The sequence below is a fragment of the Lissotriton vulgaris genome, chromosome 2_1 (genome assembly GCF_964263255.1).
Source record: "Lissotriton vulgaris chromosome 2_1, aLisVul1.2, whole genome shotgun sequence".
Lineage (NCBI taxonomy): Eukaryota > Metazoa > Chordata > Amphibia > Caudata > Salamandridae > Lissotriton > Lissotriton vulgaris.
In genome coordinates this window covers 271,407,140-271,430,176 of record NC_141687.1, presented here as the reverse complement: position 1 = coordinate 271,430,176, position 23,037 = coordinate 271,407,140, and the positions used below count along the sequence as shown (strand labels likewise).

The following is a 23,037-nucleotide window of genomic DNA, read 5'->3' as shown; positions in this document are numbered from 1 at the left end:
GAAAATCTAGAAGGCCACAGCTGCATCGAAGGACAAACAGCCCAGTGGATCCTTCAAAAAGGACACCCAGGCGGCGAAGACCGGCGAAAAGCCAAGGTCGTCGAAGCACGTCCCGGACAAGGAACGTTCGACTCGAGAGAGAAGGACCCGAAGTTCGCTGCATTGTCGACTAACGACCCAAAGCCCATCTCGACGTCGACATGTACGTCGAAGAGATCAGTCGAACCGTTCGATGCCGAACTTGAAAGAAAAAAAAGACGGCTCGAGGCCGAAATGGATAACATCCTGCAAAGAAAGGAGTGCGAATGAAAGAGGAAGAGGTTCGCAATTCCGTCGAAGCCAAAGACGGTGATCGTTGAAGTAGAAGAGGAGCTGCTGAAAAGTCCCCAGACCCTGGACCATCCAGAGGAAGAAGCCTTCTACTACGAGGAGGAGGGCGACGACTATCAGCGGATGATCCTCGGCTCTGCATCCTCGGGGACACAGGACCTCGACACCGAAAGCCCAGAAGAGGCCGTGGACCCGTTCCCTTCGAGGCCTTTGCCGCCAGATGACATTGGGGTCTACAATATGGTCATCAAGAACGCGGCAACAGCCTTTGGAGTCAAGCTAGATGAGGAAAAACCTAAAGCAGACTTCCTCTTGGAGACCCTGCTCCCCACACAAAATAGGAGCAAGTACCTCCCCATGCTTGAGAGTGTCATGGCACAGGAGAAAGAGGCGTTCAAGGAACCGGCAACATGCAGGTCCGTTACCCCTCGGACGGAGAAGAAATATAAACACTCCGCTAAGGATCCTCCCTACATCCAAGGATCAGTTACGTCGGACTCCCTTATTGCGGCGACCGCCAGGAGAAGGGCAAATGTGCCAACAACATCAGGGCCACCACCAGACAAGGAAATCAGGAGGATGGACCTAACTGGAAGGAAGATGGAAAGAAATGCTGCGATGCACTGGCGCATGGCAAACTCAAACGCCCTGCTGAACAGGCAACAGTACCAAATTCTGGACGCGATCGGAAAGCTGATCAAGCACCTCCCAGACGAGTACCAACAAAGAGCGTCACACCTTGTGGAAGAGGGGAAAAATGTGGCAAAGTCTTGCCTCAAAACAGCCTTGGATGGAGCTGACACGTCCAGCAGAGGCTGATGATGTTGGGAGTCACAGAGAGAAGGCACGCCTGGCTCAGGATCTCAGGCTTCATACCAGAGGTACAGCACAACATTCTAAGCACCCTGTTCAATGGAGACGCCGGTGGATGAAAAGTTCACCCAGCTCAAAAAAGAAAACAAAACTGCAAGGTCCATGGGGGCCTTACAATTCAGGGGGACGAAAAGGGGTCTCCGTCGCGGAGACCGAACGGAAGAGGGGTAAACCAGCCAGGAACGTCACACCAGACTTTTCAACAGTTCCACCAGGGCGACAGCCAGACACAACCGGGACATCAAAAACAAACCTGGCACTACCAGCAAAGGGGACAGTCCTTTCGCGGGAGGGCGAACGGACGTGGACAAAATAAAAGAGGGGGCCAAGAACCCATCTCAAAGTGACTCCATCACGCAATACGTGCATACCCACGCAACTCCTCCCAGGTTGGAGAACAACAATACCAGTACAGGGTTACACGGACAAAACATTAACGAACATGTATGTGATCTCGGACCCCGAGATCCCCGAATCCGAGACGATCTCTCCTCTCTGTTACCACCTCGCACCATATCCAGTCCAGGTAGACGCGTAGAGTCCCCAACAACAGCGTCCCTGACGACAGGCATCCCGCCCCTCTCTCCTTTGCAGGAACCAATCAGAGGTACCGAAGGACCGGAAGGGATACCCCGTGAACCCGGAAGTCCCGCCTCTCCACCGACGGCCGGACACAGAAAAGCCGGAAGGGGAGACACAAGCGTCGTCGAAGGATTGTGGCAGGAGATTTCGGCTGGACCGGTGACGGACGGAGAAGACGGGAACGGAGAACGAGAGGAGTGGTCCGAAGAGTGGTGGAGTCCCACGGAGGTGGCTGGAGAGCGGCCGGAACTCGGAGGAGAGTTACAGCGGAGCGCGTGAGTACCAGTTACTCCCTTGAGCACGCTAGGTGCCTGTGTACATAGTTAGAAACCCCTCCCAGTGTAAATTGTTCCCGCTATCCTAGGCACGTCACCAGTAAGCACTAGTTAGGTTGTAAATACGCACTTCACACTGTATAAAGAGCACCCCTCTCCCCCACATCCCTGAGCACTTCCATTCCTTTCCTTTCCCTGACCCATACCCGTACCGCGCTCACTTCCCCTTCGTTTCCACACACTCCCGGGTTAACGGTGGAGGTACCGGATCTCGAGTCCAAGCACGGCTAACGGCTCCCTCTTTTCTCTTGTTTGCCCTCCGAGGTGTTCTCCGACCACAGCGAGGCAGCTACGCCAAAGACCCAGACGACCCTTGGACCCTCATCCCGCCCGGACAACAAAGAAGAAGACGTACACCTCTTCCTGGGTGTTGGACCGGACTCTCCTACTGTCTCCATAAAACTTTGTACCAAAGCCCCAATAAATCACTATCGCCCACTATATCCGGCCTCCTCGCCTGCTTTACCAGTCCGCCGACCGCCCACGATCACAATGTAACACTAGTAGATGGTAGGCTAGGTCATTTCTATAGACAAATGGATACTCAACATCATACAGTTCGGATACTGCATAGAACTGGAAAAGACACCGCCAAACAGGAAGCCAAAAAGAAAGGCGCAGTCAGGAAAGGAGCTAGAGCTACTTCAAAAGGAGGTGAAGGAACTTCTCCAAAAGGAGGCCATCGAACCAGTACCATACAAAGAAAGGAACAAGGGAGTGTACTCAACCTACTTCCTGGTACCAAAGGTGGACGAAACACTGAGACCCATCCTGGACCTAAGGTTCCTAAACAAGTACATAAAAACACAAAAATTCAAGATGACGTCCCTACAAGAGGTCATTCCTCAGATAATGACGGAGACTTCATGGCCACCATAGACCTCAAAGATGCCTACCTGCACATCTCAATGAACAGGCGGCACAAACGTCTACTGAGATTTACCATCATCAAAGATCACTACCAGTTCACAGCCATGGCATTTGGACTAAAATCCGTACCAAGGGTCTTCACAAAGTGCCTCGCAGTTGTGGCAGCGCACCTAAGGAGGGAAGGGATCTATGTATACCCTTAACTGGACGACTGGTTAATAAAGGCAAGTTCACACAGGACATGCAAAGACCACGCAAAGCGCGTGACAAGTACACGGGTGGGCCTGGGATTCTCCATTCACTGGGGGAAATCCTCAATGGAACCAGAGCAAGTAAAAATCTTCCTGGGAGCAAAGATCGACACCATACAGAGTAAGGTGTTCCCCTGCTGAAGGAGACGCACCTCTGCCAGAAGGGGCGAGCTCTGACAGTGAGGACAGCGAGCAAGGTCATGGGCATGATGGCATCCTGCATCCATCTGGTCCCAAATGTAGGCTACACATGAGACCATTCCAGGAAAGGCTGCAGGAACAATGGTCACAAGCTACAGGAAGTTGGGAAGATCTAGTGATTGTAACGCACACAGTGCAGAAGGAGATGTTGTGGTGGAACAAGGAGAACATAACAGAAAGGAAGCCTTTAACACCACCGACCCCAACGGTGACCCTCACCACAGACGCATCCCAGAAGGGATGGGGAGCACACATGAGCAAGCTCAGGGTAAGGGGTCTGTGGACTCCAACTGATGCGGTCAAACACATCAAGTACCTGGAACTAAAGACAGCGTTCCTCGCCCTGAAAGCCTTCCAGACAAAACTGCACAACCAGAGAGTGTTGATCCAGACAGACAACACAACAACAATGTTCTATATCAACAAGCAGGGAGGAACACAATCAGCCCTGCTATCGAACCTAGCACAGGAGATATGGAGATGGGCCATCCCACTAAAGATAGACCAGCTAGCCATACACCTACCAGGGAAGGACAATGTGGAAGCAGACTGGCTCAGCAGACAGACATCAACATCCCACGAGTGGGAGCTCAATACACAGGAAACGCAAAGCTTTTCAGAAGGTGGGGAACACCGACAATAGACCTATTTGCAACATGCCAGAATGCAAAATGCCTAAACTTCGCATCCAGGCAACCAGGGGAAGGATCCCTGGGGAATGCCCTATGGACAAGCTGGTCGAAAACATTTGCTTACGCTTTTCCCCCGATACCACTGATACACTGAGTACTCAACAAGTGCTGGAACAGCAACATGACTCTGATCCTAGTTGGCACCCCAGTGGGCCAGGCAGACCTGGTACTCACAGATAATGGAGATGGCACTGGGTGCACCCCACAAGTTCGGGAAAAGGAAAGACTTACACTCCATGCAAGATGGAGAAGTACTACACCCAGAGCCAGAGAGCCTCAGCCTAGCAGCATGGCTCCTGAAGACATAGAGTTTGCACACCTGAAGTTACCGGAGGGCACCCTGCGGGTACTACGAGAGGCAAGGAGACCTAGCACATGAAGGTGCTATGTGGCAAAATGGAAGAGGTTTACACAATGGTGTAGCAAGAAAAAACTATACAAGAAGATGACCAGGGAATCATCAGTGCTAAGATATCTCACGCACCTGCTGAAGGCAAAACTAAGTTCATCCTCACTGAGAGTACACCTAGCGGTGATAGTAGCCTACACAAGAGGAGAAACAGGGAAGAGTTTCTTTACATCACAGATAGTGAAGAGATTCCTGGAAGGGGCAAAAAGGATCGCACCACCAAAGAGGATGCCGCCACCGCATGGAACGTCAATTTAGTCCTAACAGAACTCATGAAAGCGCCCTTTGAGCCCATTCATAAAGCCTCACTACAAATGCTAACAATGAAAACAACCTTCTTGGTGTCAATCACCTTGCTGCGCAGGGTGAGCGAACTACAGGCGCTAACGCTACAAGAACCCTACATCCAAATACACAATGCTAGGGTGGGGATGAGAACTGACCCACACTTTATGCCAAAGGTGGTGTCAAGGTTCCACATTAACCAGACAGTACAAATACCAAGCTTCTTTCAAAAACCGGCCACAAGAGCAGAAAGGGCACTGCACACTCTGGACGCTAGAAGGGCAGTTATGCACTACATAGAAAGAACCAAGGAACACAGGAAAACAAAACAGTTCTTTGTGTCCTTCGCAAGCAGTTTCCTGGGTAGACCAGTAACAAAGGGAACCTTCGCACGATGGATCGCACAAACTATACAACTCTGCCACAAGCAGGCAGGCCAAGAACTAGCAGAGGGGGCACAAGCCCACTCTACCAGGAAAAAAGGAGCAACAATAGCCTTCCTGGCCATATGCCTGGCGGCAACATGGGCTTCAGTGCACATGTTCACTAAGCACTACTGTGTGGATATACAAATGAACAAGGAAGTACAAGTAGGACAGAAAGTGCTTTAACATATATTCAACAACCAACGCTCATCTTCCACCCAGCCGCCACAAACATAAGAAAACCGCTATAAAGTCTATGCACAGCATAGTGAATCCAGAAAGATTCACGCGGCAAAACAAATAGTTTCTTACCTGTCGGTGTAGTTTTGCAGCTTGAAGATCTTTCTGGATTCACTAGCGAACCCACCCACCTCCGCCAGAAAGATGAGGCTGAAGAAGCAAGGACAATGCAGAAACAGACACCTTGAAGGACAAGCGGAAAAATCACTTACTTGAAAAAGAAATACAGAACATTGCCAAAGGATTCGCAAACAGAGCACAAAACAAGAAAAAAGAATCCGAAGATGGAGCCCAAAGGTGGGATCTTCCGCAGAAAGCATGCCGACGTCACAGGAAGTACACCAAAAGTTGGGACGTTGACGCCTACCTGGGCTACGAAAAAAAAAAAGGAAAGAAAAGACTACGATTCCGGACCCAACCACTAGCTAGCATTAATGCACAGCATAGTGAATCCAGAAAGATCTTCAAGCTGCAAAACTACACCGACAGGTAAGAAACTATTAGTTTTCCTGTTTGAGTGAGATAAGAGGACTTTCCTGTTTGCGGTGCAGCTTGGCGATATCTCATTGTTGAGTGAGTTTTCTTTCCAAGTCAAGTCAAGTCAAAGATGCTTTATTCGAGTTTTTCTCATAAAAGCAGATACAATCACAGAATATAAAAACATTGCTATAAAAAAAGCACCAATACCTTCAAAAAACATTAAAACATATATGAAATTTTCATAAGATATACAGATAAAATAAAATACAGCTGCCTAAAACCCTCTGTCTGATAGTCCATGCCCATCCAAGATATTTAGCTGTAGCTGTGACTAAGGGCACAAAAGTGCTAGTGCAAATAATTCTTAAGGCTACATCACTTCTAGTGGTACCAAGATTTTTACACACTGGTGTTAACCATATGCGCCTGGGTTCAGCATAGGATTTACAAGCAAATAGGAAATGACCAATTGTTTCCTTGTTTGCTCCACAGGCTGGACAGTTACTATTGGATGACCCCCCCCACCTGCCTGTTAAAGACCTAAGGGGGAGAGCACCAGCTCTAGTTTGAAAAAAGAGCTTCCTGTTCCTGGGTGAGGTTATAGTATCTCAATAGAGTTCTAAGCTGGGGTACAATTTAGCTTCTAAAAAAACTTCTGTCATAGAACCAGCCTTGGTGACTCTCCAATTCCGGTTAGCCACATATTCCCAATAAATTTCATTTAGGGCTTTTTTACTTGGGAATGGGACACCTGCTGGGTCACCCCAGAGTGGTTGGAGACCAAGATCACCCAGCATGGTTCTAAGGACTTTTAGCCAGCCTATTTTATGGAACACATCCACTTTAATTATTGCTTGAAATCCCTCAGCATAATGGAGCTCAGGAGTAGTCCAGAGCCTCCTCCAGTATAGAATTGGACGAAGCCTCGCTAGATCTACTACAGCCTTTCTACCCAGATCGTACCTAAGTGGGAGTAAAGGAGTACTTTTGGGGAGACCTATGATTGCCCTGAGAAACTTATTTTCTGATATTTGTAACGGCTCAAGCTTCTAGAAGCCCCACAACTCGGCACCATATAGTGCAGAGCCGAGGGCCTTGGCCTCGTAGACCCTCAGAGCTGGCTTAATTGGTTTAGTCCTAGATTTTCTGTGCTCCGAGCCGAGAGCACCGGCCAATTGTCTATGCCTTAGGACTGCAATATTTATGTGCTGGGACCATCTAAAATCATCTGTTATATAAATACCTAGATACATAAAAGCTTTGACTAGCTCTAGAGGGCGATAATTCATACTCCGCTTTGATCTAAATCCTCGATGGGGGTTGAAGGCCATTAGCTTGGTTTTCGCCACGTTGACTTCTAAGCCATGCTCCCCACAAAAGTTATCAAAGATAAGTAATGCATGCTGCAGGCCGCTCGGAGTCTTAGATAAAATCAGGGTATCATCTGCAAACATTAAAATCGGTATCTTAGTACCGGCCAAAGAGGGGTCATCCACGTTAGCAGACAACATGCGAGTCACTACATCGTTAATTAACAGGGAAAAAAGTGTGGGGGCCATTGAGCATCCATGCCGGACTCCCCGCTCCACCAGGAAGTCTGTGGTGATTACTATCCTTATAAGCCTCTCTAGCAATGCGAATAGCCATCAAATCTCTCCTCTTAATTCCAGAGCCTTAAGCCAGGCGGGCGTTCCAACACTGGGAATTATACCACTTTGCTGGCTTAGTAGTTATCCTACTACTCCCCTTAGCTGATTTCAGAAAATGGTTCCTAATTTCGGAAAAACAATTGTCATGGATTTTCGTTACTGTATTTAAACCTGGAATGCTGGGATTGACCTGCTCCATGGCCGTTATCGATTTAGTCGCCTCAGCCTTAATGATATCCATAGACCGTTGATTGGTAACAGCATTAGGCCATTTTAGTCTACGCATATCATTTGTAAGGACAACCGAGGGGGCGCTATCCCTCCCTGAAGTCAAGGTTTCATTGTCGGATGTCCACCATTTGTGCTCAACGCACAGCGGGTTATGGTCACTTTTAATCCTCCATTTGACTTCCATGTCACACACCAGTTTCCAGAGTCTCAGGCTACACAAGATGTAGTCTATTCTACTCCTGTGTCGCCCATTATCAAAGGTGCATGCCCCCGCCCTGTCACTTTTGGTCCTCCCGTTTCGTGCCCTTAAGCCACTTTCGAGGCAAATGGCATTTAAACGGACGATGTCTTCAGACCATCGGGTGACAGGTTTCAGTTCTAATTTTGGGACCCCCCATTGCATGTCCTCTTCCTCCCCTGCAAAGTCGTCGCAAATGGCCAAGGGTTCAAAAGTGCGGTTCAGGTCACCGGCTATGATAATATTATTGTCTGGCGAATGGGTTTCAAGGAGGTGGGCCAAGGCCGCTAAAACCTCTGACCTCCCCCCCTTGTTCCCTCTGGCATAGACATTATAAATGTCAAGCCATTCTAAAGAGCCCAAATCCACTTTGATGTGTTGAATATCTTTACTTCCAACTTCGACCACCTTGATCGATAGCGACATGCTTTGCCTGACCCAGATAGTCATACCACCCATGGGGCACCCCTTAGGGCCTTTCGTTGCTGGGACCGAGTAATTCAGATACCCCAGGGCGAAGGAGGGTTCACGCAACCACGTCTCCTGGAAGATACACACGTCAAAGGTGTTAATGAATTTTAACCAATCCTGCGATTCCTGTTTAAGGCGTATGCCAGCTGTGTTTCACAAAACTAGTTTTCCCACACGATCCCTCACACCATGGCAAAGTCCTGATGGGATACCTACTGGGGGCGTAGGGAAAGCAGTATCGTTACCAATAACTGCAACAGGATAGCTGTTTTCATTTATCGTATCAACCCCATGTGAAGAGTAAGCAGGAAAGGGATTAAAGTTTTCCTGTGAGTGACTGCTAGCTTGCTTATTACGCAGTCAGTCACAGTGGTTTAGGCCTGAGAGGATGTTAAATCTATTTGTAACCTCAACATCTGTGATATGTCCTGTGTCTCCACTAAGCCAAGCTCTATTTGTTTTCATGGGTATTGTATTCCACCCTCCTGTTCCCAAAGGAAAACGAAAATTATTTACAGACATCTTATTCATGGGGTTCCAGTAGTTAAATTTACCCTGATTTCTGGGTCTGTAAAAGAACCCCAAAGGCAAGATTTCTATCCCCTGTCAATTTGTACTTCGCTCTGACTCCCTAAGGATCCTAGCTACTGGTTTTGGACTATTAAAGTTTATAACTATACAGTCACCCTCTCGATTTTTCCTGGAGCTTCCCAACCATGCAACTTGGTGGGCCATAATTATATTATGGCCTATCATGTGCCCGCCCTCAATATTTTGTGAGAAGCAGTGGGTAACCTTATTCTTTAATTGAATGTAGTCCTCTATTTCCCCTTGACGTAGGGGGGGGACTTTAGCCAAAACCACCACTAGAGAAGTGCTTTGGGGAGGTAGATCTAAGATAGATAGGTTGCCTATAGCATTGGCCGACCTATTAGAGTTGATAGGGCCCTTGGCTGGTTTAGATGGCTGAGCACCGACCTCCTGATGGGACTGGAGATTCCCTGTGAGGCACTTGCCTACCTCGATACCCAGATCTCTACCCCTCTGGTCAATTACTTTGTTAACACTGTTTATCATAGGCCCATTTGCTATATGGGATGCACTTTTGCAAGGTGATGTTAATTGGGAATCGTTGTGAACTTCCCATTCGACTGCTTGTAGAGTCAGCTCCCACCTTCTTATTAGCAGATAGGGAGTGTAACATATTTGAATTGTTAATGGTAACTTGTTCCAACTTGCCTAAACTAACAGTGATTATTTTCAGTCTCTCTATTAGGGGGAGTATCAGAGATCTAATTATGTGTTCTAACTGGCCCAACAAAACCCCATCCCCTTGTGCAGCAACTATTGGCTTAAACGTTAGGTGCGGTTGCACTGAAGTAGTAGGCTGAATATGAACCGGGGAGCCCTGAGATTTAGCCCCTTTATCCAATAACTTTGGGATTTTTGCTCTTTTGTCTTTCTGTCCACCTCCCCCTCGCTTTCTTTTGCCTGTAGGTAGGTTGCATGGAAGTGGAGAATCAACTATATGGCAGACAGGAGTAATCGGGGGAGGAGTTACAGAGGAGAAATTTAACACCTGGCAGCTCTACCTGTCTGTGAATTTTGAGAGCTATTTCCCAAGGAATGATTATTGAGCGAATCTAACTCTATACTAGTCTGTGGGAGTCCCAGGTCACTTAAATGTTGGCTTATTCGATTCTCTGGGGTAGTGCAGTGCTGGATTAGACCCAAAGACGTCCTTTTAGAAAACTTTTCGTTAGACAGTCTTTTTTCAGCTTCAACTATTTCTTGATCCAGAACAGCTGCAACCCGAGTAATGTAATTATCTAAAGTTCCCATTAGACTTCCACCAGTTGATTTCAGCCCAGTCTTGCCCCCTTTATCCGACTGAGCAGCCATGTTGGTAAAACAAGACTCTAGTTAATGGATTGACGTATAGGGAAATTATACACAACAAATTAGTCCGCAACGGTCGACAAAACGACTAGTACACCTGAGTATGGGACAATGTATTGGGTAAGGTCTTAGGGGGGTGGCCCAGCCCGGCCTTGTCCGTAAAAAGCAGCAGGTGGGGGCGGGAAGAGGACCAGCTGCGGCAGATGTCAAGCCGCGCTGCACGCTGGTCCTCGCAGTCCCGCAATGCGCCTGTGGGGGGTGAACAATTAGTCCTGGTCCGGAGCCCCTCTCAAATCAGCAGCATCTGAGCACTCCTGCAGGAGCGGCTCCCGCGGAGCGGGGGCCGCGAGAAGTGGAAGTGGTGTCCGGCGCTTGGCGAAACCCGCAGTCCCTGGAATCACCAACTCGCTCTCCGAGGGTCAGGTCAAACAAACAGCAACCCGGTAAGCAGTTCCTGAGCTTGCTTTTACTAGGCGGCAGGTGGGGGTGGGAAGAGGACCAGCTGCGGCAGATGTCAAGCCGCGCTGCATGCTGGTCCTCGCAGTCCCGCAATGCACCTGTGGGGGGTGAAGAATTAGTCCTGGTCCGGAGCCCCTCTCAAATCAGCACCTGAGCACTCCTGCACGAGCGGCCCCCGCAAAGCGGGGGCCGCAAGAAGTGGAAGTGGTGTCCTCCGCTCTGCGAAACCCGCAATCCCTGGAATCACCAACTCGCTCTCCGCGGGTCAGGTCAACCTAACAGCAACCCGGTAAGCAGTTCCTGAGCTTGCTTTTACTAGGCGGCAGGTGGGGGCAGGAAGAGGACCAGCTGCGGGAGATGTCAAGCCGCGCTGCACGCTGGTCCTCGCAGTCCCGCAATGCGCCTGTGGGTGGTGAACAATTAGTCCTGGTCCGGAGCCCCTCTCAAATCAGCAGCACCAAAGCACTCCTGCACGAGCGGCTCCCGCAGAGCGGGGGCCGCGAGAAGTGGAAGTGGAAGTGGTGTCCTGTGCTCGGCGAAACCCGCAGTCCCTGGAATCACCAACTCGCTCTCCGACGGTCAGGTCAAACATTCCATTGCTGGTCTTGCCCGCACAGAATTTTAAGGAATCTATTTTTAGTTATTATCGTGTGGCATTTGGACAGATCTGTGAGTGAGGATGTTTCTTTCATATCACACATTGCTGTCCTGTCCTGTTGGGCTTTGTGTCTTTTAGACTTTAGTGCTTGAAAAGGAAATATAAAAGTGCAGGTCTCACTATCTTAGTCACTATCTCAGTCGCCTTCTTTGCTGCGGAGTGTGTCTGTACTCTCCCATTGAACGTATTGTGGCCCTGCTCTACCTTTCAAATGAAACAAGTGCATATACTCTGTACCCAAGAGTGCATGCTCTTTTGAGGCACTAAATTTGGGACTCGTGTAAAGGTACTGGATTTAAGGGGACCAGAACCAGAAAACATTGTAGGAAGTCTCATTACAAAAAATGTGCTGCCTCTCTACAAGTACTACTTATGCAGGAGCTGCATTTTGGCCATAAGGAATGGCTGTCTTATACTACATCAAACATACACAATCTGAATGGGGAAGACACCAGACATCTTGCATGCATCTGTCAATGTTATCAATGCACCTCAGTTTAACTTGATGTCCCTAAAACTTTGATGATTGGAGGCCATTGCTCCTAGAGGGAATCTGTAATGGTGTGGTATAATCGGGTACAGGGTCATCTCTTTTTTTTCCACAAGTAGTAATGCGCAAATGCAATCCAAGTGAAATACTGCAAGCTAGTTTTTTCTATTGTCTCTGCATGCGAGTAACCAATAATCTAGCAATGTGGACAAATGTTGATCTAGTTGCTGAAAGATATTTATTGATACTAATGAGTACAGTAATTTTGTATGACAAATTGAACATATCACAGGTTAAGCATACATAGTTGAGTTAATTGTGCAATTTTCTTGTTAAATATTTCAGACTGCCCTTGATATTCGACAATCAGTATTTGGAGGTAAAAATATCCATGTCGCTACAGCTCATGAAGACTTGGCCTATTCTTCTTATGTTCACCAATACAGCTCTGGAAAATTTGACAATGCACTGTAAGTGCTAGAATTCTGAATTCAAAATGTATTTTTCAGAAAACCTTATAAGGTTCTTAGGAACAACAGTTTTATTATGTGCCTTTATGTATTACTAACACTCAATTGCGTAATGAATTTGGGACTTCAAATATTTCTTTTGTATGTTTTCTTTACGTTATTTAATTTGATTGTTCTCGGATCTTTGGTATATGTAATAAGTGACTGGAGATAAGTGCCCAAAAAGAGCGACCCCTGTGGCAGGTTGGTAGAATTGGCGGGGTTTCAAGAAAGGTCTGGCTGATGGAGCAGGAGTTGATTATTGCGAAATTTTGGTTTACAATAATGTTTGCAAGTAATCAACTTGGTGAAGTTTCTCAAAGATTAGTTAAATTCACTTACTTGGTATTTCAATGTTCAAATCAAAATACTGGAAAGATGAGCCAGAGACGGTTGGAATTGTGGCAGAGGTTAGCAATCTACACTATGTAAGTATGGTTTAATCTGTAATCTGTTTAGCATTTGAGAGGTTTCTTTTCTGTTATGATTATATGTCTATCATGAGTAAGATTGGTTCAGCCGACTGCATTAGGAACGAAGAGTGAGCTATGGGTTATTACTCAATTAATTGATAGGTACCTAAGGGGCTCTCATATCTCAATACTACAGAAAACAGACCTATTGTAATGGGCAGAGGCCTATGATTTATTTTGATTGTGTCTTTTGGACATAAGAAATACCTCTGTCTCTTATGTCTACAGCACGTGCGACATGACGGACAGTATAGCAAAGTACTGCATTGGCTGGTTCACGGTTCCTTGTTTTGATGGTGACTTAATTGGCCCTCACCATTGTGTTTTACGTGCCTGTTGAAGTAAACCAAATCGACATTCTCAAAATAATGTATATTTGGTCTTATAATGTTTTTTCACAGCCATTCAGCAGAGCGCTGCCACTCGTGAGTTAAAAGCTTCAGTTTCCTGGGCACTGCACTTGCCTAACCCACTATCTTGTTTACTGTGAAAGCCTGCTCTATTCAGAATACTCTGCTACTGGCACCAAGCATGCTGACTTTCCAATGTTTGCTCTCGTTTCAGATTTCATGCAGAGCGTGCCATAGACATTATCACGCATATTCTCCCAGAAGACCATCTTCTTCTGGCTTCTTCCAAGAGAGTCAAAGGTACTTCTATTTTAACTTCTGTTGCGTAAGCATATGATTCTTAGATAAAAGGTACATTTTTGTTAAGAGTAAGTGCTGGACTTGTAACAAAATGGATTTAGTGAGCATAACTTTCTGCTGAAGGTAATATTTTTAAAGCTAACAGGAGGAAGAATCACTTTCACCACAGTTCCATGTGCATTCTGATCATTGGTGACCACTGGCATAAACATCATCCAAGCCAGCCCAGATCTTTATATTCTGGCGCATAGGTGGTAGTCTCTTCTGCTTAAAGGGTACCATGGTACTCTAGTCTTCAAAGTAAATAGTCACTTTGAGCCTGACAATACCATTTTACATAGAGTACTGGTCCCTGACCGAATGTCAGTTTTTGTAGCCTTTGCCTTAAATTCTTGGCAGATTTAAATTTAAAATTTGTTAGCGTGTGGTATTGTCAGAGCCCTGTTCAGAGAGCCATCGGGCAAACCTGGGTTACTGGGCCCAGCCGTGAGGGTCGAGTCCTTGTATTCCTGGTGTCCCGGGACTTGACCTATTCGGGTCCAGAGCAGCTGGTACCCCTTCAGCACATGAATCTCAGTAGTAGAGTGAGTCGAGCAGTCAGGGGTGGAGAAGGGGCCGGGGGGAGGGGGGAGGAGAGTAGATACAGGAGGTAAGCACAGGCTCACAACTCAAAACCTGTGCTCCAGCAATAAATGACTGTCCATAAAATACTTTTATGGAAAAAAATATTTATTTTACAGCTACTACCACAAAGGGAAATATAACATTCACACCTAAAATCCACAGTCCCTTCAGGTCAGGGCTCTAATGTTTCTTAGGTGGTTCCCTAAGTCACACGCCCTCCTAGCTCTAGCAGTAGTGTTTTTTTCCTATTCACTATAGGTGACATTCCGGTGAAGCCTAGCTAGTCAGAGTCTCAGGAGTCCAACTTTATATAAAAGGCAAAATTGTTTCAGTGCCAAGGCACAATCTTACAAGCAAGTGTCTCCGGGGCCGACAGGCTGATAATCAGCAGGATCAGAGCGCACCCCCTCCGTGGCACAGGAGCTGCAGCGCGGCTGTCTCCGCTAACTTTTTTGAACGCAGCCCAGGTGGGATGCGCTCTACTTACCTCAAGTTCCTCACACAGTCATTTAGCCACAGTGGCTAAAGGTTTTCTGTGGCTCCTCCAAGCTGGGTGAGGTCTTTGGTCATTCCCGCGATGGATGGAGAGGACAAAAGATTTCTTCATAGCAGCTCCTCTTGCAGTACAGGGTCATGTTTCACCACAGCACACTGGCTAAGGCCCACTCAGCCCAGAAATCTCTTCAGGGCTACCCCTCTTGGCATACAGGGTCGCTGGCTTTCTACCTTACACGGGCTACAGCCCCTTCAATCAATCACGTCATTTGTATAGCGCACTACTCACCCGGGAGGGTCTCAAGGCGCTGGGGGAGGGGAAAGTTACTGCTCGAACAGCCAGGTCTTGAGCTGCTTCCTGAAGGCGAGATGGTCTTGGGTTCGCCGGAGGTGGGTGGGGAGGGAGTTCCACGTCTTGGCTGCCATGTAGGAGAAGGATCTTCCTCCGGCGATGGCTATGCGGATGCGTGGTACGGTGGCGAGTGCGTGGCCGGTCGATCGTAGCTGGCGGGTGGGCGTGTAGAAGGTCATGCGGTCGTTGAGGTACTTGGGGCCCAGGTCGTGGGGAGAGCCTTGTGTGCGTGGGTGAGGAGTCTGAACGTGATTCTCTTGCTGACGGGGAGCCAGTGCAGGTCTCTCAGGTGTCCGGTGATGTGGCTGTGTCGGGGGATGTCGAGGATGAGTCGGGCGGAGGCGTTCTGGATGCGTTGGAGTCTTTTTTGAAGTTTCGCTGTGGTTCCGGCGTAGAGGGTGTTCCCGTAGTCAAGTCGGCTGGTGACGAGTGCCTGGGTGACGGTCTTCCTGGTTTCCGTGGGGATCCATCTGAAGATCTTGCGGAGCATGCGCAGGGTCTTGAAGCACGAGGATAAGATGGCGTTGACTTGTCTGGTCATTGACAGGGAGGAGTCCAGGATGAAGCCCAGGATGCGTGCGTGGTCCGTCGGTTTGGGAGCGGTGCCCAGGGCCGGGGGCCACCAGGAGTCGTCCCAGGCGGAGGGTGATGATCCCAGGATGAGGACTTCCGTCTTGTCTGAGTTCCGTTTAAGGCGGCTGTTCCTCATCCAGTCGGTGACGTTTTTCATCCCTTCGTGTAGGTTGGCTCTGGCGGTGGTGGGGTCGCTGGTGAGGGAGAGGATGAGCTGGGTGTCGTCGGCGTAGGAGTCAGCAGTCTCTTCATGGCTGCACCTCCTGGCATACAAGGTCGTCTGTTCGTTGCTGCACACAGGCGATGACCCATTTATTGCAGTTGTGGTTACGTCTTACCTTGGGTTCACCAATTTTCACTGCAACTGGGTATAGACCCAGTTGGGGCAGCAGCTGTCCCCTCGCTATGGGAAAACACTTGATAGGATTCCTCACTGAACCTCGCTCCCTCCAACGCTTGCTTCTTCCTCACAGGGCACACTGGTCTTGACAAAGGCAGGTAGCCTTCGATCCCTGGGTGATGTCCACTCTTCCAGCTGGGAGACTAGCAGCCTAAGGTAGAGGTGTGGCGCAGCGGCCAGGGTGCCTGACTCCAGACCACGGGGTTCACGGTTCGATCTCCAGCACCGGCGACAGGTTAGTCCAGCACCATGTGACTCTGGGCAATAGCTCTCTTAATCTTCCAGACGGCCCCCAGCACCAGGACACCTCGTTGTAGGTAGCTGTGCCCTTTACAAATACTGATATTATTATTATTATTATTAGTCCCCAGTCCTGGTAACAGGTTACAGCGCTCCTACTCGCACAGCCCAACTGGCTGCTTGACCGTCAACAGTTTTTTTACAGACTTCTTATAGTCTATTTCCAGATATCAGATGGGATTTAGAGTCTGGGTCTTTGAAGTTTATGCTGGGGGTCTGCTTCTATTTGAAGTGTCCACTCCTCTGCCCTCTCTCCCTCCAGAAATCAGTCTGTCACAGCAGAAGCGACCCCACAACACAGGCCATGATAGTGACTAGGAGTTCACACCAGGTTGTCAGCCACAGTGATATGCGTTTCAAAAGGTTAGCCCAGGGCTTCAGCCTTATTCTCTTATCACCTCTTTCTAAAATGTGCCAAGCCTCTTCCTTGTGAACTCTCTGCATCAAAGAGCACTATTTGAAGAGAAGGAGAGCTTCCTTCTCTTCAGTGTGTATCAGCCAGCGTACACAAATGTAGCAAACCACACATCTCTGTCTTTTTTTTTTTTTTTTTTTTTTTTTTTGAAGCCTTTATTAGATGTTAAAGCAGTATACACTACACATAGCCTTCGCCTACAACCTGAGGTTTCAGGCCGGCAGCCTCGTAAAGACAGGGGGAAGGAGGGTAAAGGTAGGCACATACTGAACACAACATGGTAGGATGGGTAGACACAGCATGTCGCCTACAACCCGTCAGGGCCGGCCGCGTGAGAAATGGAGCACAGTCCGGTTGAGCAAGAAATCTAGCAGTAGGAGAAGGCAGACCGTATACAAGGAGAAGGCAAATGAGGCTTCTTTTGTAATTTTTCCCCAAAAAAAACATAGAACTAGGAACAATCCCACCCGTTATGTACCACCATACCTTGTATGTGGATCAGAGGATGTAGGAGTGGGGAACCACAGAATACAGAAAGAAGAATGCAGAGGTGGTCTCCGTCAGAATCAGTGTGGTCCCCACCCTAGGAATGCTATCGGCTAACACGGGATAGGAGGGGAAGAGAGGAGGAGGGGGGGAGGGGGGAGATGAGGGGGGGAGGACATCTCACCTCTAAGTCAGCAAGTGCAGTAGATTGCCAAGGTCATGTGTGTAACGCTACATATAACACGGTGGTGTCGCGAGTAACAGGGCGCCGCTTTGGTAGAGGCAGGCTGCGGAGCTGGGCATTGAGCATAGGAGGACCATCCGTGAAGAAGAGGCATAGGAGTACCTTGGGACAAGGGGGGGTGGGGGGGGGGGGGGGGGGGGGGACAACATCTCTATGTCTGGGATAATTCCTCTACCTGCTCTCCTCATGTTTGTCCATGCAGCCCAGAGTATCCTAAAATGGTACCTGCCATGTATTGTATCACTCACAGGCACACATACACCCAGCACATGCATTTAACATACACACACACTGCACTGTACTGCTTTATCACTGTAATGTGCCTTTCACAGGCCCACATACACCCAGCACATGTACATCACTCATGCGCTGCGTAGCAGTAAACACCAAACCAGTGTAGACCAAGGGTCAGGTAAGCACACAGCAAAGGAACTTTAACCCCTTCGCTGCTGGCAGGATTCCCCTGCTGTGCTGGGGGGCGGTGAGGCGCACACAGCGCCCAAGTGCTCATGACAAGCTCAGGATGTCATGAGCCACGACGCTCCGGTGCTCATGACGAACTGATCTTGTTATGACCACGCCTGTTCCAATGGAACGCTCAGCACAGCAGGGGAATCAGCCCAGCATGCGAGCGTTCCATTTAACGGGTGCGGTCATGACGAGCTCAGCTCATCATGAGCACCGGAGGGCCGTGGCTCATGACGAGCTGAGCTCGTCATGAGCACAGGAGGGGTTAAATGAGTGATCCTGTAGGTCACACTCCGTGACATAGGTAAAAAGGACCTGTTCACTCGCACTGATCCCTTTACAGTATGCTGCCACCACCATGCTCATGCTTCTTAATTCCTGATAAAGGCAGTAAACTTTGACAACTATGAGGGTAGCGCTTTGGGCGCCCCTCCTGGTCCAAAAAGACTGCAGTCTGTGAAACAGGCCTATGTTATGGCGCACCCACATAATTTAAGTTTACCTAAGACAAAAATCTGTATTTGTTATCCAGACATCAGTACAGTTAGGGCACTCGGGCAGTGGTGCATCTCCATTGCCATGCAGTGACTTTTCAGTACCAACAATCTACCAGCACTAAATTTAAATTCAAAGCTAAAATAATGAAGGGTGTTGGGGGAAATCTGTTTTTTAACTCTTTAAAAAAACTAACCACTATAGGGAGCTTAAATAATGAGCCTTATTTGAGTGTAAAAACAAGTTGATAAAGCAACTATATCACTCTTAATTGTATTTTCACTAACACATTTCTCCACTAAATGAAGGGCAACCTGAAGAAAAGGAATGATTTGTTCTTCACTGAAAAAAACCTTACATGCATCAAAAAACACGACCAAGTGCTGATTAAGCAGCTCATTTTGAAATCAACCAAATCTTCTTGAGGAAGGAGATAATCAGTCAGAAATAACCTCTCAAGTGTTGATCCCGAAGTCGTCTTACCACTCCAAATACTTGAGTAAGTCCAAATTGAACAAAAAACACAAGTCCAAACATGACTCCCCATCTGCCACTCTCATCATAGGAAGTTGCTCAAATGTCAGGGTACCTCTCCATCCCTCTCTCCCACCTCTGACCCGATCACCAGCCTGGTCCCGATTTCATCCGCATTTCCAAGCCCATCCGCAACACTGCAGCAGATACAGGCCTTCAAGAAAACCATGTTGCGCATCTTAGTTACTTTTCCGGAGCTCTCTGGTGATCTTTCAGGTCCCACTTATCCAAGGAAGGGCCCAATTCAGGTTATTGCTGGTAGATTCATACCGGATGCCAACTGTGCCTCTTGGACCCGTCCCTGAGTCTGATGGTGATGACTGCTCTGACTCTATCTATGGCTCTGAGATCTGTGACGGGCCCCACGCTTCAACTACTGATTTCAGTTGCCTCTTAGAACATTGCGCGCATAATTTATGACAAATGGTGGGTGAGAAATTGCTAACGGTCCCTAAGACCTCTGGGCCAATTTAGGCCAAATAATTCAGCACGTCCAAAACACTGCTAAATATGTAATTCTTTCTGGCCTGTCTGCGGCTGTCAGTGCCAGCGTGGTACTTCAGAACCAAAGCTTGTGTTAGATCCATGTGCTTCTCAAGTGATGTTCAAACTTCTTTAATGGGCATGCTATTTGATGACACCTGTCTCTTTAGAGACAAGGTGGACCCTGCCCTCCAATGCCTTAAAGAAAGCAAGGCCACAGTAGGCTCCCAGGGTCTTTTAGTAGCAGTTACCTCCAACAATGTCACCCTTTTCGAAGCTTCCAAAAACTGCCTACTCAGCAACAGGCCTTGCAAGCCTTTCAGGGTAGAGGCCATAGTTCCGTGTGGCACAGTCCAGGCCTCCAGGAGCAATGCACTATTCAGTCCCTTACCCCTCCTGCCACAGCTGCTGCAAAAGCACTTTGGTTTGCCCTTAGTGGCGCACTGTCACCCGGCTGGAGACCAGATAAGTTATATGCTTCAAGGACATCACACCAGACAGGTGGGTGCTACAGGTCATCCAGATGGTTATGCCCTACCCTTCCTATGCATCCCTCTAAATATGCTTCCTACACCAGAAAAGCTACTAGAGAAACACTTATCTGTTTTATTGAAGAAGGTTCAGACTTTCTTGAACAAAGGAGCTGTAGAGAGGGTGCAGGCATCCGGTGGTCAGGACTGGCTGCTACTATTGTTACTTTCTGGTGCAGAAGGAGGTAAACTATGTTTTATTCTAGACCTACACCCTACACCCTCTGAATTTCTTTCTCAAGAAATACAAGTCCAAGATGCTCACTCTGGCCTAAATTCAGTCTGCCCTGGATCCAGACTACTGAATGGTGGATTTAGAATTGAGGAATGTCTATTCCTACATGCCCGTCCTGCAGTCCCACAGAGTCTACTACCTGTGTTTTCAGGTAGGCCACAAGCACATTCAGTTCTCCCTGCTCCCCTTCGACCTCACCAGTTCCGTTGGTGTTCACGAAAGAGATGCTGGTGGATGCTGCCCATCTAAGGAGATTGCTAATACCAGTCTTTCCACAACTAGATGACTGGTGCCTAAAAGCAGGTTAACCTCAAACAGTTGTGAACCGTCTCCGGATGATGGACGATCTGGTGTTTTCCATCGACCTCCCAAAGTCACACCTGACTCGGTCCCAGAAGCTCACTTTCATTGGACCTAGCCTCAGAACAGTGCTGTTTCAAGCCTTCCCTCTGATCATGATGTTTCAACCCTTGACCTGGGTCTCAGTGAAAATGACTCAGAGGTTACTTGGCCTCTTAGTCTCCTGCAACCTGCTAGTGGACCATGCCAGGTGGCACATGTGGGTTCATTACTGAGATCCCAAGTCTCAGACAGGCTCAGCACCAAGGGAACCTGTCTTCCAAGTGTTGGAGGAGACTGAGAAAGATCTGCAGTAGTGGTTGTTGGATCTCAATTCTACCGGTGGTAGACCCCTCTCCCTAACCACCTAGAGTTGACAGATGTGACGGATGCATCAATGGTGGGTTGGTGAGGTCATATGGGAGAGGTGGAGACCAGGTGGCTCTTCTCTCGCGGAAAACTGCCTCCAGTCTGTTGGAGTTACAGGTGATTCACTTTGAATTAAAGGTTTCCTGTTCATCAACAGGGGCTGGTTGCAGGTTACACCACCGCCATGTGGTACTTCAACAAGCGGGCTGGGTGGGGTCATGGATCCTATGCTCTATGCCCCTGGAACTTGCTGAGTCCTCGGCGCATATCCCTGGTTGTACAATACCTGGCAGGATCTTTATAAGCCAGTGCAGGTGAGCTGTGCTGGCATTGGGGGAATGGGTGTGGGTATTCACAAGGTGAGGAATCTGCAGTTAGTCTCCACTAGAAGGAACGTTACAGAAGGTGACTTGTTTGTCACATCCTAATGGTTTCTTGCCAAAAGCTATTGATAAACATTTTACTCAACTACTTTGCCCAGATAACCTGGTTCTGCTGGATATAGCTCCATAAGGCCTCCAGTATCAAATGGCGATACAGTTCATTTCATGTAAATCTAATAAATTGCTGGTAAAATACTACCAAGATCCAGGTGTCCAATGGTAGCTTCCCAGAGGAAGATGATGCTGTTGAAAAAGAAGACTTCATGTTCAACAGGCATAGAGTTGAGGCCAACAGACAACCCAGGAACCACATAGGGTAGAGGAAAACAGTTTTTCTTTTTGTTTTACTGTAGTCTTTGATCAGGCTGGAGACTGAGTATGGGGGAAGTTGTAAACTTTGTCTCCTCTACTCTATTTTGGAAATCATGTCCATAGTGTTTAAATTCTGACCAAACTGCCATCAGAATTATGCACTAAGCAATGAACATTGGATGTGTATATGTTCTGATTTTCAAAAGGCCACAAGTCTGAAGAATGACGTCTATACTCCCTGTTTAATACGAAAACTCTGAGACCAGATATTCCAGCTCGCTGGACAGAAATAGAGCGGTTGAGACATAAGAAAATGACCTCACTATTTCAGAAGAAGAGGTTGTAGAGGCATCAGAAGATGCTCAGGGTAAAGATCAATCCATTCACAGGTCAAAAATAACATCCTTATATAATGTGAAGCCTGAAGAATTTGTCTCTAAGAATGCTTCATACTAAGAGCAGAGATCCTAAGTCTACAAGTCCTCAAAGGACACCTGCCTACTGAGAAAAGACACAACTCCCTAACCATCCATTACGACCTAGTTGAATTTGATAATCATAATGGCAAACCAGCGGTTGACACTAAATCAAAAGCTAGTCAATATTGACACCTTAACAAACAAAGCCCTGCTGCATTTAGCATAAAAGTTCACACATGCCAATCAGAGAATAACAAACACCATAAATATCTAGGAAACGTTGTTTAATAGCTAGCTTTTCAGTGGCATTTGTGTGACCTTAAAGGGCGTGCTCTATTCATTACAGTTGTATGTGTGATGAAAGGTGCGTATAGAGTGCCTGGTTCAAGCAGCTGGATAAACAATTGATCCCAGCTTGTTGGAGAGTACGCACTCTTTCTGTGGAAGCACACAGATTTTGACAAATCAAAAGCTCTAATCACAGGAACCAACATCTAGGCGGAACCACCGTCCTTCTCTATAGTACTTTTAAAAGATCTTTTTTTGATCAAATAGGTTTACTAGAGCTGCATTGTCGAGCCAGACCTAAAAACAAGCATTTGCAATGCAATAGTTATAACTTTCGCAAATGTGACACCTTTAGCATTTGTAATGCAATATGTTGTATTTACGTGACTTACATGTATTGATATTACAAATAACAATGGGTTTCATTTTTTTTTCAATAATTAATACTTACATAAAAGTTATTATAATTTATAATGGCAATAGCTTAAAGTTTTGTAAATAACTTTTGTGAAGATTATGTTCAGTGTATTTTATTGTGTCGAAAACCATGAACAGAAGTGAAATATTAACATCTTTTTGTTACATTTGTAATA

At 47.5% G+C, this 23,037-nt stretch overlaps 1 protein-coding gene across 2 annotated transcripts in view; it reads left to right on the top strand.

Moving 5' to 3' along the window:
- APPBP2 (amyloid beta precursor protein binding protein 2) overlaps positions 1-23,037 on the top strand; it is a 296,134-nt gene that overhangs the window by 212,539 nt on the left and 60,558 nt on the right. For both annotated transcript variants that reach the window (XR_015308361.1, XM_086954920.1), the window contains exons 9-10: positions 12,414-12,538; positions 13,615-13,700. Coding sequence is in view for 1 of the 2 variants with exons in the window: in XM_086954920.1 (XP_086811046.1) it covers positions 12,414-12,538; positions 13,615-13,700 (211 nt within the window). In the remaining variant the exon portion in view is untranslated. The remainder of the gene's footprint in view (positions 1-12,413; positions 12,539-13,614; positions 13,701-23,037) is intronic.